Source organism: Leucoraja erinacea, chromosome 18 (assembly GCF_028641065.1).
Source record: "Leucoraja erinacea ecotype New England chromosome 18, Leri_hhj_1, whole genome shotgun sequence".
In the NCBI taxonomy this organism is placed as follows: domain Eukaryota; kingdom Metazoa; phylum Chordata; class Chondrichthyes; order Rajiformes; family Rajidae; genus Leucoraja; species Leucoraja erinaceus.
The window spans coordinates 8,326,422-8,350,413 of NC_073394.1; the positions used below are offsets into that span (position 1 = coordinate 8,326,422).

General features: G+C 43.3%; 1 protein-coding gene across 1 annotated transcript in view; it reads right to left on the reverse strand.

The window, feature by feature from the left end:
• Nucleotides 1-2,999: 2,999 nt before the first annotated feature.
• depdc7a (DEP domain containing 7, paralog a) overlaps nt 3,000-23,992 on the reverse strand; it is a 32,276-nt gene continuing 11,283 nt past the window's right edge. Inside the window, exons 4-7 of the mRNA XM_055649966.1 lie at nt 22,525-22,705; nt 20,630-20,861; nt 6,702-6,780; nt 3,000-3,695 (exon numbers count right to left, since the gene is read on the reverse strand). Coding sequence (XP_055505941.1) covers nt 3,487-3,695; nt 6,702-6,780; nt 20,630-20,861; nt 22,525-22,705 — 701 coding nt within the window. The 3' untranslated portion in view covers nt 3,000-3,486. The remainder of the gene's footprint in view (nt 3,696-6,701; nt 6,781-20,629; nt 20,862-22,524; nt 22,706-23,992) is intronic.

Here is a 23,992-nt window from a genome sequence, read left to right on the forward strand (position 1 = left end):
TGCACGTATGTATGTGTATATATGTATGTGTGTATATATGTATGTGTATATATATGTGTATAAATATATATATATATATATAATTGCCTTTATGGTTTACTAGACCAAGTGCAGACCCGTTGGGTCTGCTCCCCCAATGGTGTGATCCCCCAACCCAATATTCCACCATGCACCCGTCTCCTCCAATGGAACTGAAGCCGTTCCCAAAAGTAAGATTCCAGCATTGCCCTGCCTCCCTCAGCAGTGGATTAAAAAAAAATCCAATGGCACCTCCCCTGCCTGCTGCAGCAGTGAAAAGTTCAGAATGTTCCTGTCTTGGAACTTTGTTTCGAAGTGTGTTGGAAGCTGACATGTAAATGGAGAAGCCAGTTTCTTTTTGAAAAACTTGGGGGGGGGGGGGGGGGGGGGGAAGGATTTGATTAAAAACGTGTACTTCAACACGACGAAATGAAATGAGGAGCGGATACTTAGAAAGAAAAGCGAAATCTCTACCGAAATGGAAAATATCTCGGAGATTGAGCGTCTGAATTGGGCGTGGCAATGAATCAAAGGAAGAAATGCAGCCAGCAGCCGTACATGCAAACGAATCCATTCCGATTGGACATCTGCGAGCATCGGCCATTCCGATTGGACATCTGCGAGTATCGGGCACGAATCGAAAGGCAGGAAGGGCGCCGGTCGGCAGTCGGTCGGATGGCCCCAGAGTTTTATAGATATACTAGACCAAGTGCAGACCCGTTGGGTCTGCTCCCCCAATGGTGTGATCCCCCAAACCAATATTCCACCATGCACCCGTCTCCTCCAATGGAACTGAAGCCGTTCCCAAAAGTAAGATTCCAGCACTGCCCTGCCTCCCTCAGCAGTGGATTTACAAAAAAATTCCAGTGGCACCTCCCCTGCCTGCTGCAGCAGTGAAAAGTTCAGTGTTCCTGTCTTGCAACTTTGTTTCGAAGTGTGTTGGAAGCTAACATGTAAATGGAGAAGCCAGTTAATTTTGAAATACTTGGGTGTGGAGGGGGGGGGGGGGGGGGGGGGAGAAGGATTTGATTAAAAACGTGCATTTCAACATGACAAAATGTAATGAGGAGCGGATACTTAGAAAGAAAAGCGAAATCTCTACCGAAATGGAAAAGATCTCGGAGATTGAGCGTCTGGATTGGGCGTGGCAATGAATCAAAGGAAGAAATGCAGCCGGCAGCCGTACATGCAAATGGATCCATTCCGATTGGACATCTGCGAGCATCGGCCATTCCGATTGGACATCTGCGAGTATGGGGCATGAATTGAAAGGCAGGAAGGGCGCCGGACGGCAGTCGGTTGGATGGCCCCAGAATTTTATAGATATATAGATAGATAGAAGATAGATATAGATGTATATCATCTTACAAGACAAATAAATTAATAGTGATTATTTAAATCAAAGTTGCTTCTGATCCATGAGAATAAACTTAATTATCTCCAACTTGCCTCTCACACACAGACACACATTCATATAAATATATAAAATATGTATACGTTAAATTTAATTTTGTGCAGTGTGTGTTAAAGCAATACAAGGGAAACTGCACAATACAATGCAAGGGAAACTACGCAAAGGAGGGGGCTGTTCCCGCTACAAGATACTCGAGGATCTTTGCTTTGGATCAAAGATTATAGCGGAGCTCTATAATCTTTGCTTTGGATCACAGCGGGTGGCATACCGGAAGTCGCGTGTCGCATTAAAAAATGGTGGCCGTGACGTTCCGTCACGTACTACACGTAAGTCCATTGGATTTCGAAGGAGTGGTCTATCTTGTTCCTCTAGGATCTTTGATCACCAGAGCGAGCAACACCGGAAATTGGAGGAACAGCACCTCATATTCTGCTTGGGGAGTCTGCATCCCGCGGGCATGAACATTGAATTCTCCCAATTTTGTTAGCCCTTGCTGTCTCCTCCCATCCCTCAGCCCTCGGGCTCCTCCGCCTCCTTTTTCCTTTCTTCTCCCCGCCACCCCCTATCAGTCTGAAGAAGGGTTTCGGCCCCGAAACGTTGCCTATTTCCTTCGCTCCATAGATGCTGCTGCACCCGCTGAGTTTCTCCAGCATTGTTGTCTACCTTCCGCTATAAGATCTTTGGTTCGAAGGCGAAAGGATGCCGTGGCATCAGCTGAAGAACCAAGGGAACTGCAGGTAAAGGTACAAAGTGCTGGAGTAACTACAGGGGTCAGGCAGCATCGCTGGACAACAGGGATTGTTGACCTTTCGTCTGTCCGATTGTGGAGTGGGGTGGAGGGGAAGATAGCTGGATGGATCAAGGTCAAAGACATACAATAGTGTGAGACAAGGATGGAAGTGGTACCTAAGATTCACACAAAATGCAGTAGTAACTCAGGGGAACAGGCAGCATCTCTGGAGAGATGGAACGGGTGATGTTTCGGATCAAGCTCCTTCTTGAGACTCGACCCAAAATGTCACCCATTCCTTCTCTACAGAGATGCTGCCTGTCCCCCCAAGTTACTCCAGCATTTTGTGTCTGTCTTCAGTTTAAAGCAGCATTTGCAGTTCATTCTACACATGGTAGTACAGTACCAATAGTGAAGCCAGAGGAAGGAATATAACGAGACCAGGCGAGGGGAGAAACGGCTAAAAATCTAGGTGGGGCAAAGTGAGAGAGTGAGGGGGTAGGAGAAAGGGGGTCAGAAAGGTTGGTGCTGTTCTTAGTACTCTCTTCCCTTCACCATGCCCCACCTGGATTTGCACCTATTTCCTCCCTTTCCCTTATATTCCCTCCTCTGACATCACTATTGGTACCTCTTCCATGTGTAGCAAAGAACTGCAGATACCAGTTTAAATTGATAGATACACATCTCTTCCATCGTTCTCACACTTTTTATATCTTCAGCTCTCACCTTTGACTAACCATGTACCTTTCAAAACTCCCACTCACCTGTATCCACCCATCACTCATCCCCCCCCCCCCCCCCCCCCCCCCCACCGGAAGGGTCCCAACCCAAAACCTCACCCATCCATGTTCTCTGCTGAGTTACTCCAGCATTATGTCTGTTATGTCATCATATGTCACCCTGTAGATAAAAGCTACGAAGAGAGCTAAGGATTGTAATACAAAACAGCCTCTGTCCACCCCTGCCACAAATACTGCCCGATTCAGAGTTCCTCCAGCACTTGTGTTTTGCTCAAGATTTCCAGCATCTGCATTTTCTCGTCTCTCCAAATCAAGTTTACTGTATTCCTTTCTGCTGCAGAACTTGGGTTCAGTATTCAAGATATTGGAACAGCGGCTTCAGTGTTGCCTTTGACAAATCCTCACAATAAGGAACATTATAAATGCTGGACCAAATTCCAATGGGATGAATAAAATAAAGCTTAAAAAGAGGAAAGTAAAACAGATTAAATTAATAAAGCTTGAAATTTTATTCATACAATCTTATAAAATTTTCATTTAATTTAATAAACTCTTTACAATTATACACATATACATTGACAACATTAAAGTTTTCTCGATGGATCAAAGAAATACTGTATAAATATAGCTGGATGGCTCCTGTTGAACTGAGTAAGGACCTTCTTTTTCTCTTTAGCAGACAGCTGAGCGTTTTCATCAATAGTTTTAAGCAGCAACAACAGTTCGTCTCTGGTGGTTTTTCGCATGTTGCTTTCACAGGCAGAATGGCTTAGCCTCTCACAGAAAGAGTGCACTGAGAAATAAGTCACAGAAGAAGCCATGATATACTTTTAAAAGTTCCCAGGTTACAGTTAAGGCATATTAAAATTCCATACCCAAACTGGAAAATGTCAAATCAACAAATTTCTATCCAAACCACTCAATCTAGATGGAATATATTACCAGACCGAAGATCATGAACAAGGAGCGATTGGGCACCAGGACTCATCCCATTTAAAATAACTACTTGCTTCTGAATGTTGATACTGCAGAGGTATCTGCAGAAGTGAAATGCTAGAGAACATGGACATCATGGTCTGATGGGCCTGTTCGGCACATTGTTCTCTGCTCACCATAAACTTTCATTGAAATGCAAATGTCCAAATTGTCATGGGCCTCAAGCCTTAAAGGATAATGCCAGTATCTTGGTTTATACTCTCTAGAATTTAGGAGATTGAGAGGGGATCTTATAGAAACTTACAAAATTCTTAAGGGGTTGGACAGGCTAGATGCAGGAAGATTGTTCCCGATGTTAGGGAAGTCCAGGACAAGGGGTCACAGCTTAAGGATAAGGGGGAAATCCTTTAAAACCGAGATGAGAAGAACTTTTTTTCACACAGAGAGTGGTGAATCTCTGGAACTCTCTGCCACAGAGGGTAGTTGAGGCCAGTTCATTGGCTATATTTAAGAGGGAGTTAGATGTGGCCCTTGCGGCTAAGGGGATATGGAGAGAAGGCAGGTACGGGATACCGAGTTGGATGATCAGCCATGATCATATTGAATGGCGGTGCAGGCTCGAAGGGCCGAATGGCCTACTCCTGCACCTAATTTCTATGTTTCTATATCAATACCCTGGGATATTTTTGGTCATGTAGAATATTTGTAGTAATTGTTATGCTCAGCTGCTTTTGTGTAGTTTTGATTGCTGTACCAAATAGTTTCAGGCTTAAGGGTGCTGTTGTGCATTTTAGGCCTTATTTTGTGCCTTCAATTATGCTCGCTGGTTTTGAATCAATAATTAATGGAAACAGCTTATAGGACTTGGACTACCAAGAGCAGGCACCTCAAGTCACTCAAAAGGATACCAATGTTTTCCCTGCAAATTCACTGGAAGGATAAGTGGACCAACATTGGTGTCTTCTCCTAGGCCACCATCCCCAATGTTGACCCTTTACTCAGCTAACGCTGTTGGGCAGGCCTAATCATTTGCACGTTCAAAAATCAGACTTCCCAAACTACCACCCTATTCCTAGTTCCAGCATTGAAATAACATCAGCACACAGAGGGGACAAAAAACATTTAAGGGAGTACTCAAAGCTTACATGAAGATGCAACATCCTTGGTGACTCGCAGCAGCCCCAGCTTCATGTCAGCATGGAACACTCATGTACATGTAAAAATGTACGCAGAAACCCTCCACAAACCTCAGAAGGAACACACCTCACAATATACGTACCCGCTCAGACACTTCCAACCCCTCTGGAAGCGTTTCTGGGTGCCACATTGGCCCACTGAACCAGGGCAAGTCATTCTTGATCCAGATGGATTACTTAAGATGACAAAAATCCAATTTTCACCGAAATAATAAATCCAAGAGTAGACACAAAAAGCTGGAGTAACTCAGCGGGACAGGCAGCATCCCTGGAGAGAAGGAATGGGTGACGTTTCGGGTCGAGACCCACCTTCAGACTGGTTAGGGATAAGGGAAATGAGAGATATAGACGGTGATGTGGAGGGATAAATAACAATGAATGAAAGATATGCAAAAAAGTAACAATGATATAGGAAACAGGCCATTGTAAGCCGTTTGCAGGGTGAAAAATGAGAAACTAGTGTGACTTGGGTAGGGGAGGGATAGAGAGAGGGAATGCCGGGGCTACCTGAAGTGAGAAACCAATATTCATACCACTGGGCTGTAAGATGCCCAAGCAAAGTATGAGATGCTGTTCCTCCAATTTGCGTTTAGCCTCACTCGGACAATGGAGGAGACCGAGGACAGAAAGGCCTGTGTAGGAATGGGACAGAGAATTAATGTGTCCAGCAACTGGGAGATCACGTTGGTTCACGCGGGCTGAGCGAAGGTGTTCCGTGAAACGATCACCCAGTCTGTGTTTGGTCTCGCCGATGTATAAGGGTCCACATCTTGAACAACGGATACAGTAGATTAGGTTGGAGGAGGTGTAAGTGAATCTCTGCCTAAAGGACTGTTGGGGTCCCTGGAAAGAGTCGAGGAAAGAGCTATAGCGACAGGTGTTGCATTTTCTGTGGTTGCAGAGGAAGGTGCCTGGGGAGGGGTGGGTTGGATGGGAAGGGATGAGCTAACCAGGGAATTGCGGAGGGAACGGTCTCTGCGGAAGACGGAAAGAGGTGGAATTGTGAAAATGTGGTGGGATTCCATTGGAGATTTCCTTTATCATCGTTACTTTTTTTTGCATATCCTTCATTCATTGATCTTTATCTCTCCACCTCACCGTCTATATCTCTCGTTTCCCTTACCCCTAAACAGTCTGACGAAGGCTCTCGACCTGAAACATCACCCATTCCTTCTCTCCAGATATGCTGCCTGTCCCGCTGAGTTACTCCAGCTGTTTGTGTCCATCTTCAATTTAAACGAGCATCTCCAGTTCCTTCTTACACAATAAATCCAAGTTATTGGTATAGAAGAATACTGGACACCAAGTTACTGAAATAGCGAGTTGCCATCTCCTCACGCCATTGGATCAAGGTACCATTGCAATTACAAAGCACAATCAGTATCAAACAGGCCAGAGAGCTGAATTATCAACTCGTACCTCTGCTTTGTTAGCTTAGCACTTATTCTATGCAATGTTCAAAACACAAGCTCAATTTACACAAAGCTCACAATTCTCAGCTTCCTAGACAAACTCCTGGGAATTATCTTTGCTTAATGTCTGGAGCTCATCGGGACAAATTATTGTTCCACATTTCTTAGACCTGCTTGGGTGTGTCTGGAGCAAGTTGCAATGAAGCTACAATAACAGCAGTACTACACAAGCACAAGTGTTTGTTGATCCCTTACCTGAACTAAGGTCTGGATCACGACCACACTGAATGTTCATCAGCTTCTCACTCACCATTTTGTGCAACGACGCAGGGATCTGAATGATAGTCAACGAGTTACTCTAATTATCTGAAACATTGCAATTAGCATTTTTCAAAGCAAAACATTTTCTTGCATTCAATTAGTATCTCAAAATAGATACCAAACGAAGGTCCAAATTCATGGGGCCTCACCCAAACTCTGATTAAGAGTGAGATTGGAGGTCTATCGGTGGCAGTGTTACAACCGATAGACACAATCTAGGAAAGTCAGCAAGTACAGACCCACAATCATGTATTTTGTCAAGAAGGGCGATGTGGCGGGAGGGGGGGGAGATTTTCAGGGCACATTACAGCAGAGAACTTTATACATTCCCACTCCGTCATGCAGAGCCCTTATCAAGTGCAATCATAACCATATGCTACTTCAGTCAGCCCTCAGTATGAAGTCATATTTAGTTCAAGGAGAATTGCTTTCTTGCTCTTCGTCTGCAATCAATTTGCTGAACTTTGAACGTTTGAAGGATAACTACTTGGAATTAAAGGGACACAGTTCATTTAGCGCCTCTGCAAATTACAGCCAAGCAGCTCCCCCACTTAAATGTTGCCGTGCATGCCTTTGGCTTCTTATTCTGCAGGCCTCAAAAATCCGCACTGCATTGCATTCAGAGTAATGAGTGAATGTAAAAGCACAGGAGAATCGGCATATATTAAAGGCAATGTGTGGGATGAGTTTATTTAAAAAAGGTGTCGAGCGCCTGGAACCCACTGCCAGGGTGGAGGCAGATAAGACATTGACATTTGAGGAACTTTTGGACAGGTGCATTGATATGCAGGGATGTGGATTATGTGCTGGGAAGTAAGAGTTGATCACATCATTGTTCAGCACCAGTATTGTGGACCGAAGAGCCTGTTCCTGTGCTGTACTGTTCCACCACTTCAACTGAGGTTCAAAACAGAAAGGGCTTGATATGGTCAACACAGATAGTTGAGAACCAGAACCACTTTACTCAGGGGTGTTGCGAGAAAAAGTGTTTCCTCTCAACTGGGGAGGGAATGGAAAGGCAACATCTGTGTCAGTAAATGGTCTTGTATCAATATCTTGTCAAAGTTCTCAATCATCTATATAGTTTTACAGATATTGAGCAAACAATGTGCTGGAGTAGCTCAGCAGGTCAGGCAGTGTGTGGAAGGAATGGACAGATGATATTTTGGTCAACTTGAAGGCCTTTCAGACTGATTGGATTAGTGGTGGGGCTCTTTCTGGGGATCAAGGGAAAAAGGACCACAGAGGAAGAGAAAATGAGGGCATGACAAACGCCTTCATTCCGAAAGTGATCACAGGTCCTCCATACAAAACAAGACAAGATTGATGATTGACCAAATTAAAGATTGCGATTAATATATTTATCAAGCTTGTGTATTTGTTTACAGGCCAACTTGAAGCTGATTGTTACAGTAAGATTTAATTGTTCCATTGATGGAAGTCTACAAGACCAAGAGATCTCTTGACTCTCAAAAACCAACCCAAGGGGTAAAGTCCCTTCACAAAATTCACGTCCAAGTAAAAATTTGAACCAAATAGTCGAAACCACCCACTGAAATGAAATTCAACATTACATGTTAGATTTGACTGGATATCAGTATAAAAAGATTAAGAGTTCATGTAGTTAGACGTTTCCATTTTGACCAAAACCCCCAACTGAAAGAACTCACCCCCAATTCCCTCACCGATTCCAACCTCAAGTTGCAAACATTTCTCAATGATTGCTTTAGTGGGATAAGAGCCACTTAAGAAAGAATTTTTGGGCCAAAGGCAGCAACACGAAAAAAAAAAACTATCTTTGACAAGAAATTCCCTTTAATAATGGCATTGAGTTTAGAAACCTAGCCATTCTGGTACTCACCAGACATGGTTTCTTATAGATTAATAAAGACAAGTTTACTGCAGATTGAAATATGCATCTTAAACGAGCAGAAAGTTTTACATAGTACTTTTTTCAACCCAAAGTATCCCATTCCAATTTTTGTTAAGCTAGCAAGTACAAACATCACCAGAGGAACTCCTGGGAGTGGGTCAGGAAGACAATCTGTGGAAGGAATAGACGGATGTTCCACCACCCATGTTTCAGGATCCTGAGATTGATGGAATCTCAGGGGGGAATCTTAGAAAAATAGAGTAGTAAACCATTTGGTAAAAAGCCAGACTGGGGGGGGGGGGCTGATATCCCCAAGCAGTACCCCGTTCCTGCCTTCTCCCCATGGGTGACTCCGATATTTTTCAGGTTGCCATCAGAGAACCTGTAATTGGGCAGATGTAACTGAGCAAGTGATAAAAGGCTAGGGTTGAAAAATGAGACAAAAGGGGTATCAGACAAATTGATAGAGTGAAATTGCAAAGCTGCTGGGATATAGGTCAAGAGTGAGTTGGAAAGGGATATCAGGTCAGGGCCTTCAATGGTACTTTTAAAGTCAAGACAAGTGTGGCATGACAAAGCCTGGCTGTGAAAGGTGGATACAATTGATTGATTGACAAATTAAAGATTGCATTACTATATTTAAGCTGTGTATCGTTTACAGGCCAGTGAAGCTGTTGCAAGTAAGATTTAATTGTTCCATTGATGGAACATACAATTAACTACTCTTGACTCTCACTTTGGTTCCTGTCCCACAAAACACGTCCAATAATATTTTAAACCACCACTGATGAAATGCAACATTTAGATACTGGATATCAGTATAGATTAAAGTAGTTAGAATTTTGACCAACCCCCAACTGAATGAACTCCAATTCCCTCACCGATTCCAACCTCAAGTTGCAAACATTTCTCAATGATTTTTAAGCCACTTAATGAATTTTCCAAAGGCAGCAACAGAAAAAAAAAAAAGTTGACAAGAAATTCATTTAATAAACATTGAGTTTAGAAACCTAGCCATTCTGGTACAGAATGGTTTCTTATAGATTAATAAAACAAGTTTAAGAAATTGAAATATGCATCTTAAAAGCAGAGGCATATTCAACCCTTCCCATTAAATTTTTGTTAAGAGCAAGTACAAACATGCCAGAGGAACTCAGTGGGTCAGGAAGCATCTGTGGAAGGAATAGACAGATGTTGTTTTGGGTCAGGATCCTTGAGACTGATGGAATCTCAGGGGGGACAAGAAAAGAGTAGAAAACTTGGTTTGGGGGGGGGGGGGGGGGTTTCTGGTGTCCCCACCGCAGGTGTAATTGGCAGAGACTGATCAGTCTGGGGGGGGGGGGGGGGGGGTGGAGATAAAGGGTTTCGGTGTAATTGGCAGAAAGCAAGTGGATACTAGGCTAGGGTTGAAAAGGATCAGACAAGAAGAGTGAAATGCAAAGCTGCTGGGATATAGGTCAAGAGGAGTCAAAGGGAATTCAGTGGTTCAATGGTACTTTTATCATCACATGTGCCAAGCTACTGTGAAATTCTCTTTTGCATACAGTTCAGCAAAAGTATTACTACCACACATAAGTACTGATTCAGTACAAGTGCATAGGAATAGTACACCGAGACATAGAAAATAGGTGCAGGAGTTGGCCATACGGCCCTTCAAGCCCGCACTGCCATTCAATATGATCATGGCTGATCATCCAACTCAGTATCCTGTACCTGCCTTCTCTCCATACCCCCCCGATCCCTTTAGCCACAAAGGCCACGTCTAACTCCCTCTTAAATATAGCCGCTGAACTGGCCTCAACTACCTTCTGTGGCAGAGAATTCCAGAGATTCACCACTGTCTGTGTAAAAAATGTTTTTCTCATCTCAGTCCTAAAAGATTTTAACTTTAAAGGGGAAATAAAGGGGACTACAAGAGTCACCAAGTTTTGGTGCCATGTTCTCGTCCTTTGGAAAGCAGGAAAGGAAATGATTGTATGGATGGAGAAGTGTGTACAACAAGGTATTGCTAGAAATGAGAAAAATGGAGGGATAAAAGCAACCAGCAGAGTCATATGAACAATGCTAGTTTAAGCCATTTATATAGATTCGTACCAGCCTACTTTCATCGCCAACATCCTTCTTCAGCCAACAGAATTTTATCCTCAAACTTGTTACAATTCAACACGCTTTGTTTACAGTGAGTGAACAAAGCCCTGGGGTCAGTGAAGTGACTACATTAGAACGGAGAAACACAACGTTCCATTATTGACCAATTTGGCTCCAGAACTGAATTAGCCTTGTTTCAGCTGATAAATGTATGCAAATTCTTTCACATAGAAGGAGGGATTAAAAAGAGCAAAAGGGATTTGTCTTTTATATTGGGACAATTACAGTCATTGAAAAGAAAAGCTAAAAACAAAAAGCAGGACTGTGTGCTCGAGATGGATTGGCAAAATTAAACAAAATTACCATATGGAAAAGGAACTTTGATACAGAATCCTGTTGTTGCAGGGCATTCAACAAAATTGTCTTATGAAGTTTATTTTCGAGCTACAGCACGGAAACAGGCCCTTCGGCCCACCGAATCCACGCCGACCAGCGACCCCCACACATTAACACAACCCTACTCACAAGAGACAATTTGCACTTACACCAAGTATACAAACCCAAGCCAATTAACTTACAACCCTGTACGTCTGGAGTGTGGGAGGAAACTGAACATTTCGGAGAAAACCCACACGGAGAACGTACAAATTCCGCACGAACAGCACCCATAGTCCGGATCGAACCCGGGTCTCTGGTGCTGCAAACGCTGCAAGGCAGCAACTTTACCGCTGCGCCACTGTAAAGTGTTACTTTATCAGTATTATCACCATTACTTAGATGCACCCCCCCACCCCAAAGCACCTACTACTACACTGCAAGACCACAAATTAGGAAATAAACAAGATGTAGGCCACCAAACATCACTTTTACTTCAAATCTTGCAAAATACCCCATAAAGAGAGTTAGCCAAACAGATTTGATTTAATTTAAAGTCAGACACAAAATGCTGGAGTAACTCAGCAAGTCACACAGCATCTCTGGAGAAAGGAAATAGATGATGTTTTGGGTCAGAACCCTTCTTCAGACTGAATGATAGAGGTGGCAGAGGGAACTGGAGGTGAGAAAAGGCCAGAACAAAAATCAGGGCCTGCAACAGATGACCTCAGGGAGGGTGGAGCCCATAATGGCGCCATTGTTAGCTGGGGAAGACGAGCTAACGAGGTGGACACAAGGATGCAAACAGTATTTTGTCTGTTTAAAGAGCAAAGTCAATTCCATTTATTCTGCTCAAGTGCTATCCTAGATTACGTGCTTACATCCACATCACACAACATCAGATAAGTAAAATTAAAAGCATGATATTGGAGTCAAATTAAGATATACTGTAGCAATATGGTAGAATTGCAGGATAGAATTTAATATTCCCGGTCAAAAAGGAGAGAGTTTGTAGAAAGCATCTTCAGGTCTTAGAGGTCATTGTACGAGGCACAGTTAGAATGTTTGCAGATGACAAAAGTAATCAACGGTGAAAGTGAGGAAGCTGGTGGGACACAGAAAGATATTGATCAGTTGCCAAGTTGAGCAAGGTTAATTTAATTCAACTTTATTGTCATTGCACAGATACAAGTATGGGTACAACGAAATGCAGTTTAGCGTCAGTCCGTAGTAATAGTGCAATATAGAAATAAAAAATACAGAATAAGCAAACAATGTGGACGGAGAGACTGGAGAAATCTATCGGCGGGACTCCGAGTTCAGCAATGTGATAGTGTTGTTGTAGAAGCTGTTCCTCATCCTACTAGTACGAGACCCGAGGCTCCTGTACCGCCTCCCTGATGGGAGGAGGGCAAACAGTCCATGGTTAGGGTGGGAGGGGTCTTTGATGATCTTCCCGGCCCTTCTCAGACACCGTTTTCAGTGGAGGGCATCCATGGCAGGGAGCGGGGCACCGATGATGTACTGAGCGGTTTTCACCACCCGTTGTAGTGCCTTCCTGTCTGCTACGGTGCAACTGCTGTACCATACCGTGAAGCAGGTGGTCAGGATGCTTTCGATGGTACAACGGTAAAAGTTGGTCAGGATCTGGGGGGGGACAGGTGAGCTTTCTTGAGCCTCCTCAGGAAGTAACAGCGCTGCTGTGCCTTTTTGATCAGCTTGGAGGTGTTGAGGGACCAGGACAGATCCTCCGAGATGTGTACCCCAAGGAATTTGTAGTTGGAGACACGCTCCACCTCAGTCCCATTTATATGGATGGGGGTATGTCTGCCCCCTCTGTTCTTCCTGAAATCCTTTGTCTACTTGGAGTTGAGGACGAGGTTATTGTTGGCACACCAGGTTGTCAGGTGCTGGACCTCATCCCTGTAGGCTGACTCATCGTTGTCACTGATCAGTCCTACCACCGTGGTGTCATCGGCAAATTTAATGATGGCGTTGGAGCCATTCTTAGGGATGCAGTCATGGGTGAAGAAGGAGTAGAGGAGGGGGCTGAGCACACAGCCCTGTGGCACGCCAGTGTTCAGTGTTATAGTGGAGGAGGTGAAGGAATAGTGGAAGAGGGAGGGAGGCGAGGGAAGAGTCAAACAAGGGTAGGACATGCACCATTAACCCGTTCACTGCCAATTTTTTTCCACTATTCGCCATGACCAGAGTGTACACGGGAGCAGCACCGTCGAGGAACACAGGGAGCTTGGTGCAGAAGTCCAAAGATTCCTGAAGGTGGCAGCACAAGTGATGAAGGCAGCAATGGAATACACACAAAAACAACACTGGAATAACTCAGTAAATCAGGCAGCATCTCTGGGGAAATGGACAGGCAATGGTGTGTGTGTCAAGACCCTTCTTAATTAACCAGGACATTGAATACAGGTGCAGGAAACCTTGGCAATCTTCATAAAGTGTTGATTAGGTTACATTTGGAATATTATGCACAGTTCTGGCCACTGCAGTATAGGAAGAACTGGAAGGTCCATGACATTGCCTGGAGTGGAATGGTTCAGCTACAACCAGAGACTGTGCTTGGTTTTTCTGGATTGGAATAAACTGAAGTCCTGATTGCAGTGATCACCAGGGGCATAGACAAGGAAGAAACAGAGCCCCTGAAATGTTCCCAATTGAGAAATTCAGCTCAATGCACAAATCACTGCATTTGTATTCCTGTGAAGTTATTTCCTAGCCGACGGATTACATTGTATGTATATTTTTTAGAAGTAAAATGCCAGAAAAGTTTAAGTCATACCGAATCGAGTGATAGTCCTTAGCATTTAAACAATAAAAAGTTTAAAATACATTGTTCACAGTGCACAGTAAAACCAGGAAATGGATTAGAAAGTTAGAACCATCCAACTGATAGCAATGTGTAGGAAGGAATTACAGATGCTGGTTTAAACCGAAGATAAACACAAAATGCTGGAGTAACTCAGCAGGACAGGCAGCATCTCTGGAGAGAAGGAATGGGTGGCAATTCGGGTAGAGACCCTCCTTCAGTCTGAAGGTTCTCGACCCAAATCACCACCCATTAACGTCACCCATTCCTTCTCTCCAGAGATGCTGCCTGTCCCTTTGAGTTACTCCAGCATTGTGTTTATAACTGCTAGCAATCATGACTTTGTAACATTACTGATACAGTAATGTTTTAAGAGGAAATGAGATTGCTTAAAGCAAGTCATTTGCCAAGAGCAAATCTTAAACATTCCCACAATCAGATGAGATTGTAAAAGAGAAACTGCCTGTCTCTTTAGGAAACAGACCCATGGGCATTAGTTCAAAGAACACACGCATTCTCCCATGTCCTAGACCAGCATTTAGCCCTCTACTAATACAACTATAAAAACAGCTTAATGGGTGGGAGCTTACTGGGTAGACACACCTGCATGACCCTTACAACAGCCAAGCACCTTAGAGAAATTATTGTGAATAAAACACTTCAAGGATCACGATATTTTTGAATTATAAAACACTTAGGATCAGGATATCCTGAAGATTTAAAAAAACTGCAAACAAATAAAAGGACACCACTCTCCTCCACCCACTATCTGATGTACAAACTCCATGCAGCATAAGTATATTCATTTTAGTGTGGAGTCATTAAATCAGAATGGGGAGGAGAAAGGTGGGTGAAGAGTTGATATTTCAGCTAGAAGCCCCAAAATTAATTACATCCAGAAAAAGCTAGTGTGGAAGTTGTTTCAGAATGCTTTTCCTTAAAGGAGAGACCAGAACAGGGGTGGGCCAGAGGTACAAGCATATTAAATCCAGGGAAACATCTTCAGAGTTGGATAGATTTTTGATTAGTGTGGGTGTCAGAGGTTATGGGGAGAAGGCAGGAGAATTGGGTGAGGAGGGAGAGATAGATTAGCCATGATTAGATTTGATGGGCCGAATGGCCAAATTCTACTCCCATCACTTATGACGTGTAACCTTCACTCAACACAGTTGGACAGAGGAACTCACTGCCACGAGGAATGGTTCAAGTGAAGCATTGATGCATTAAGGTGAAACTAGATAAACACAATGGAAAAATGCAATGAGAATACTCTATGCGTTTGATAAAAATGTGGGCAGTTAATAGATTAAGCAACACCAGTATAAACTAGTTGTTCCAACTTGCCATTACTGCGATATCACCCACTCTGCCAACAAACTTCTCTTTAACCTTTCACGCCAAGCCTTGTATTAATCATTGCATCTATAATGAAGCCCTATCACAACAGCATCACATGCAAAGAGTGCCTACGTTTATCTTTTGAATATTTCAAACTTGCTTGACATTGAAATGTAAATACAAGATGTTAAATTCCAGGATGTATTCGAAGAGATTACATTTACTGTTGGGCTGCACGGTTTTCCTTGTTGGCAAGAGAACAAAAGTCAAACAAGCAACAGTCAGAGCACTGATAATGCTTCGGGCTGGTACCAACCAGCTCACCCTGTGTGCCAGAGGCAGAGCGAGCAAACTCTTTCACACAACTCCTCCAGACTGTTTGCATTCAACTTCCACCGCCTCGCTGAGACTGGGTAATAAACTCAAGCTGTGGGTGAAATGCAGGATCTGTCCCAAAGGGGTACAATGGATGCATTATTCACCCACTGCAGTTAGCCAAGCATTTGGTTTAGATAGAATCTCGCACATAAAAGTACCTCAGAGAATCAGTGGAAGGGAGCAGATAACAGCATTTCCAGCATACTTCCTTGATTATACAGATGCCTCCACAATATGCACATGGAAATTGTTCACATTGTTTGTCAGTGCATTTCTCAGATTTCCAGGACATGCGTTACCAGTGCTGGCATGCTAGTTAGCAGGCAGCAGGGGTAGGTTTAAAGTCAAAGGATTGTATTCCTTCCGTTCAATTTTTCCAATTGAGAATATCGTGACAAATAAACTATGTAGGTTAACCACAACTTTAACTTTCGTCACCAATTCTTTTAATTCAATTAATTACTTTGAGACGTCATACAATTATTATTCACCACGTAGGAAAAGCAGCATCAACTTATAAAGTGACAGTTCCCACATCCAGTTCTCAAGCAATGACTAAACCAGGGGTGGGGAACCTGCGAAGGGAATGGAACCTTCTAGGCCATTAAGTGCGGCCTTTTGAATGAATCCAAATTTTGTAGAACACATCCTTTTATTTTTATTAATATGTTTTGTCAGTGTTTTATTATTTTTATTTTAATCTTAAAATGAACGTATTTAAAATACCAAAGAGTAAAAGAAGATTCAACTAAATAATCCTCCCCGACTGACGGCCACAATTAGTAAGTCATGAGGGCCATTCAAGAAAGCAGTCGCAACAAAGTGATTCAAACGTTAGTGCACTTCAGAATTAACATTTTTACCAAAGAATGTATATTTTGAGGTATATCTAATTGACGTTTCGTGGATGCGGGCACGCACACACGCACGCACGCGCACACGCACTGCTACCAACAGAGTGACTGAGGAAAAACGATTGAACAGCAAGATTCAGGAGCTTCAATTCTGAGGAAAATAACATTTCGTCTTTGAAAATAAAGGTGACCCACACCAATTCAAGATTAAAAGCCAGAAAGATTATGTACACATTGAAATGTACCGTTCACAAGATGAAAAGCCCATTACCGATCCAAAAATTTGGTGTTATGAACAAAGGGAAAATGAATGGAGATTTTAAGTAATGCAAGGAAAATACTACTTTTCCCATTACTTTAGTTCTCCAAATCAATAATGCCGGATTATCCACGTTTACCATTGAAACGAGAGCCAATTCAGCCCATGGAATCCGAGCTAGCTCATTCCTCCAGTAACCCATTCTCTCCACATACCAATCAACTCTCCCAGATATTTATCTGCACAGTGGGGTAAACAATAGCAGCAGCACTAGTGTCTTTGGGATGTGGGAAGAAAGAGGAGCGCATGGGGACACACCAGTCACAGGGAGAGCATGCAAGTCCTGCAGAGATAGCAGCCGAGTCAGGATTGAACCTAGGAGGCGAGCACTGCAAGGCAGCAGCTCCACCAACTGTGCTCCAATCACTAATGTATATACTGTATACACTGGCAGCCTTTATTCTTTCATTAAGATGTATAGTTCCAAAAAACTACTTTAGCAGCATCCCCAAGCAAAAGATAAAAATACGTTCATTGAAATATCCAGTGAAAATAGGTTCAATAAAATTTTTTTGAAGAATATTGGGAACGGGAAAACAAAATACAACTTAAACACATGGGCAATAGTAGATAAACCAATTACTTCCTCGTTCCAAACCTTAATCTTTAAGAAGCCATATTCTACACCAGTGTTAGACATTTGGGGTCAGAAAGCCAAGCCTGAGGAAGTTGCACTCATTATGGAGGTCAGAATTTAGACTCCATGCATTCAGTGCAACACCATTCAACCATGGAATGGTTTTACAGCAACTAAACAAAACAGGAAAGCAACTAGACAAAGATAAGACTCAGAATGGGAATCTAGGGCTGAAGCAAGTTTAATGTTGTATCTCAGGCAAGAGCAGTCGGAGTTGAGCTTAAGTGTCTGAAAAGCCAAGGGTTCTATCTTCCAGTAGCACGATGTACAATATTTGTAGCCTCAATGTTGAACAGTGTAGATTGTAGAAAGATAATAACATTGTCTTTTAGTACTTGCACAGAATAAAACCTATTGTCTATGTCCTCTAACAATTTTATTTGTCAAATGCATTCAACCCCATAACAAACCAGATTCTTCAAAAGGTAGATTAGAAATTGCAAGCAGCTGGAATTATACTTCTAAACAAAAAAAATAAGCTTCCTTTTGGTTCAATAAACAGAACAGTTTTTGCTGCACCAAGTTAATTAGCTATAAATATCCCCTCCCTGCACAAGGACTTAAACCAGGTGAATCTTAAGTATCTAAAGACCAACCTCTGAAACACAAGAGATTGCCAAAACCAGCTGCTCACTTCAACAAAACACTCAGAGTCATGAGTTAGTTGAATATGTTCACGTCACGCACAAATTTAACATCAAAGGGAATGTTGCTTTGATTATGAAATAGTGTAGTTCTGGAGCACACATTGGGCATTTGTTTGGTATAGCATGTCAAATGAATTAAAAAAAATTGCAGATGTTTGATACTGGAGTTGCTGGAGCATCAGCAGAAAGAGAATCAACGCTTCAGGTTGAAGATCCTTTGGTAGTTTTCAAACTCTCCTTCTGACAAGGAGGAGATTTAATCAGTCACTAAAACCACAGGACAGCAACAATACCAGCTGGGCAAGAATTTCTCAATCATATTGTAACTCATGCAGAGACAGCAAAGGATTGAAGGTGTGACACTTCATTTGCCTTCCTACACATTCCAATTTTAAAAACAGTCACACGCAGTTCGGCTCACCAAGCTTTCCGAAATTCTCAGCATCCATCTTCCCTTTAGAGAAATTCCTTAAACTCATGACTTAGCAAGCTCTTTGTAACCCACATTTGTACTTATTTGTAAGGCTCAGTGGCCAATCTTTCATGGAATCATTGATACACAAAAGCATTCAGCTAAATAGAGTCTATGCTCGTAACACAAGTGCCGAAGAATGTTGTATGCTCGAGCGCGTGCCAAAATATTTATTGGAAACTCACCTTCCAAAGTTATACAAGACAATAGTTCAAATAAGATCGATTTCATGAATGACCTTCTCACAAATTCCTAATCAATGCATATTTTGTTTGCTTCAGCTGGTGACCTAGTAAGAGTGTGGAACCAATGAATTCAAACTGGAAATTCTTGCTCTGCTAGATGCTTTAGTTTTTCAATGCAATGCATATATTTAGAACGGATTTCTTTTTCAAAAACACATTCTTCAAAAACTGAAGGATGCATCAGCATGAAACATATTGAAAAGGCCATTTGCAGCTTTGCATTTGGCAGCAAAAGCAGACTTTAAATTGCTGCAGCTCACGCATGGTCCTCCTAAATAATCATGGTCCAAATATGAAAAGGAGCAAGATGGCGCCACAATTAACACTATCGCAATTCCTCGGGATCGAGAGTAATTTGCTGCCGCTCCAGTTCTATGGCTCTAGAAGTGACTCATTCATGAGGCAGTGTAGGGAACACCGGCCCTTCTACAGATGGGGCAAGTGCAGCCTGCCCCAAGCTAGCAGTGTTGTAGCAATTCACCACTTAACCAAAGAGATTTATTAGCAAGTTTGACAGTTTTTACAAGAGATCATTCCTGTCAAATTGGGAGTGGGGGGGGGGGGGGGGGGGGGGGGGGGGGGGGGGGGAGAGAATCAGAAGTCAGAAATGCCAAACTGTGCACCAAGATAAGCAATAGGAAATTTAGTCTCAACCCAGCAAAAAAATTATAAAGTCGTTCAGCATGGACAACTAGCCCATGCCGACCAAGATGTCCACGTTTGGCCCATGATCCTACAAACCTTTCCTATCTACATACCTGCCCAAATGTCTTTTACAGAGTGTTAAAGAACCTCTGTCAACTACCTCCTCTGGCAACTCGTTCCAGGTACCCACCACCATCTGTGTGGCAAATGTTGCCCCCACCCCAGGCCCCTATTAAATACTTTCCCCATCTCACACCAAACCTATATTCTCTGATTCTTGGTTTATAGAGGCCACAGAGGCCACTGGGACATTGAACCAAGGTTACAAGTTCTGCATTGATCATCCATAGACCAGAAACACATTATTCAAATATGCCACTTAAAGGAGTCCCTTCCACAGAATCCAACATTAATAGATACTTTTGAGACAGAGAGACAAAAACACAAAAAAGTCCACACATTAGAACCGTATTCTTCAGCTGTCATGAACATCAGATGGGACAATGTTCTTTTTCAGTGACTATTCAAGTAGGATAAACAAAATCAAACAAGTTACTGGCACGTGTGGAAATGGGACAATGGTTCTCAATTCTATTAAGTAAAATGTTAATGAGTTCAAGTAGAAGGATCATGTCAGCAGAATAACTAGCTTGGTCATAGTGTTAAAGTCATACAACACACAAACATGCCCTTTGGCCCATCTTGCCCATGCCAACCAAGATGCCCCATCTACATTAGTACCACTTGCGGTTTGGATAGGAAAGGTTTAGAGGGATATGGGCCATAGTCAATAGAAAATAGACAATAAGTGTAGGAGTAGGCCCTTCGAGCCAGCACCTCCTTTCAATGTGATCAAGGCCAATCATCCACAATCGGTACCCCGTTCCTGCCTTCTCGCCATATCCCTTGACTCCGCTATCTTTAAGAGCTCTATCTAACTCCCTGCAAAGCAAGTGGCCACACCAGTAATAATGGTTCAATGACAATCAAAGATGCTGGAAATATTCAACAAGTCAACTAGATTCAAGAGGAAGAGAAAAAGTTATAGCTTCAGAACAAATACGCTACTGTAACTATTTCAAACATGTAATTTACTGCCTTTAATATCAAATTACTGCCAAGCTCCTAGCTCTTGCACAATTATGAACACAGGTGTCAATAATTAGAGTTACACGCACCAATCAGTTCCGTCACTCCAGTGTGGATGTCAAAGAGGTCATTGGTAAGGAGTGGTTCTTTGGTTTGACTGTAATGTTTAGCAATGGCATCAAAGAACATCATTTTGCACTGGTCTACGTCACAGGAAGGTTCCGGAAAGTTCCTGCTGATTTCCACCACTGTAACATCAGGGAGGTACTCCAGTAAACCAATGGCAGCCGATAGCCACTCACTGTCCCTGGTGGAAAGATTAAATTGTAACAGTTAGGAGCTCTTTAGGAAGATGGCCACTTTAGCAAAGCAGGACCTTAAAAAAAACCCTTGCAGACAATAGACTAGGTCTTTCCCCCACCCCACACCCAGTGACACATGCAGCTTATCAGAATCTCAAGATTACTCATTAACCTCCCCTCCCCCCCAACGCATCAACCCAACTGCTTGGAGGGAGAATTGAAACGAGCACAAAGGAACTTCATAATCCAACACCAAGCCTACTCTGGATTCAATCCCCCAAATCACAGAGACGGGACCTAGAGTGCGACAAAACTATCTTAAACTCATGGATTGCAAACTGTTCAAAGAGGCAACTTGTTGAAAAAAAGTGCAGAGTGTCATCCGATTTCAGCAAGGTGAATTATCGCAGCAGCACCGAATTACTGATCTGCTAACTTCCCATCTCATCCATCCACTGCTTGCTGGTTTGCCAAATTGGAGGATAGAACAGTCTCCTTTTGGGGGTGGTGCAGCAGTATAGCTGCTGCCTTACAGCACCCGAGACCCGGGTTCAATCCTGACCTTGGGTGATTGTCTGCACGGAGTTTGTGCGTCCTCCCTGTGGCCTGCGTAGGTTCTCCTGTTCCCTCCCATGCTTTAAAAAACATACAGGTTTGTAGGTTAAATGGCTAGGTTGTAAATTGTCCCTGGTGTGTGGAGGATAGTGTGTAGGTTTGCTGGTCAGCACAGACTCAGTGGGCTGAAGGGCCTTCATTTCCATGCCATATCTCTAAATTCTAAACTAAATTCTAAAGAAAGAAAAAGGCATTCCTTTAAGGATGCAGGAGATAGATGTAGTCATGGAGAGAGACGTACTATGTTACATTTTTATTGGACATCCATTAGTGCAGCATGAAAGGTAGATCAGTTGTTCTAGTAATGAGGTTGAGGGGAAAAATAAACCAGCCATGATCAAATGGCAGTAGACTCAATGGGCCGAATAGCCTAAATCTGCTCCTATGTCTTTATGATCTTAGTATCATTATTTGCCCTTACTAAACCCAAGGTTTTGGTTTCCACAAAAAGACACACAGGCACACACAGTGGTTGGAAGAGCAGCGAGGAGTAGCTGCCTTGCAGTACCAGAGACCCAGGTTCAATCCTGACTACAGTTGCTTGTATGTACGGAGTTTGTACCTTCTCCCCGTGAATTTTCTCCAGTATCTCCGGTTTCCTCCCACACTCCAAAGACGTACAGGTTTGTAGGTTAATTGCCTTGGTATAATTGTAAATTGTCCCTAGTGTGTGTAGAATAGTGCAAGTGTGTGAGCTTCACTGTTTGGCGCCGACTCGGTGGGCCTGATTCTGCTCTGTATCCCCAAAACTAAAAATGTTAGCGTTATGCCCCTGTCCCACTTATGCCCCTGTCCCACTTAGGAAACCTGAACGGAAACCTCTGGAGACTTTGCACCCCACCCAAGGTTTCCGTGCGGTTCCCGGAGGTTGCAGGTGGTTGCAGGTAGTGGAAGCAGGTAGGGAGACTGACAAAAACCTCCGGGAACCACACAGAAACATTGGGTGGGGCGCAAAGTCTCCAGAGGTTTCCGTTCAGGTTTCCCAAGTGGGACAGGGGCATTACACGTGACCAGCGGAAGGAACAACAACTGGCAAGTCTTACAAGTACGTACTGAGAATCGCCATAAGCCTTTAGGATTTCTCGATCCAATAAGCTGCTGGTAACCGCATCATTGCTGGAGTTCTGCGAGTTTGGCCGCTGCTCCTTTCTGTCCAGCAGCGAGTCCAGGATTGGAAGCTCAATCAGCTGCAGCAGACGCAGTATTGTTTGTTCCTGCCATATCTCGCTGACGACTGCAACAAAATTAAAGAGTTTATGGTGGCCATCTTAGATAAATGACACAATCTAAAACTAAGAGTTTGAAAAACAGATGCACCTTTTTACTCAAAGCTTTGTAATAACCCTCAGACATACAAGTACTAAATTGTTTGCATTTATTATTGCACTTTTTAAATTTAAAGAAAAGAATTCCATTTTCTCTCACCACCCCAAGCAAAAAAATGAAAACAATCTACAGATCATATCAAATGCTGCAGACATTTAAAAATCTATTCTACAGCAGATGTACAAGTCAAAGGATTTAAACATGTAAAATATTAACATGGATATGTTGTTTGATCAATGATGGAACGTTTGACGTAATGTTGCTTATCCTCAGTGCAGTGGTTCAAGGTAGTTAACCAACTACATTCCATATTCAAGGCTACTACTTAAGGGCCTGTCCCACCAGCATGCGCCTGCATGCGGCAAGCGCGACCAAACCAGAAGCGAGGGCCGCGCGGAGGTCGAGTGAGTGACATGAAGTTCGAGCAAAGTCCGCGGGAAGTTCGCGCGTGACGTAAGGTGTCGAGGCGGCTGCGGGCCGGCAGGCCGTTGCCGCACAGGATTTTTGAACACGGTCAGTTTTTCGGAGCCCCGCGCGATGTCGGGACCAACTCCGCACAACTCTATACGGCTCCGGCGATCGAAGAGGGACCGGCCCCGCCAGGCCTTACGGCTCGAGCGACCACGTTAGATCGCGCTTGCCGCATGCAGGCGCATGCTGGTGGGACAGGCCCCTTAAGTCGCGTTTGTCGCATGGAGTCGCATGCTGGTGGGACAGGTAATAACAAGTAATAAACACCATCTTTGCCATCTACACTCATATCCAAAGAGCTAACAGGATTGGAAAGACAAAGTTGTGGAGCAACTCAGAGCAAGTAACGTCCCTATAGAACATGGATTTGTGTGGTTGTATTAATGGACTGCCAAGCTGCATCGTGCAAGGATTCGTTGTTCTAGTTCATATGACAGTGAAATACTCTTGACAACGTTTGATGAACTCATCAGGTCGGTAAGTGCAACTTGGAGGTGGGATTTCTCGCACACGCTCCCCTCCACCACCTTGCCCGCCAGGGACACCTCCAAAGAAACCCTGATTAACTGTGGCAGCTCTACATAACAGTTCAGTTTATCGTCACGTGTGCAGAGGTTCAGTGAAAAGCTTTTTGTTGCGAGCCAACCCCCATTCAGCAGAAAGACCATGCATGATTACAATGAATCCATTTACAGTGTGTATATACACAAGGCAATAACGTTTA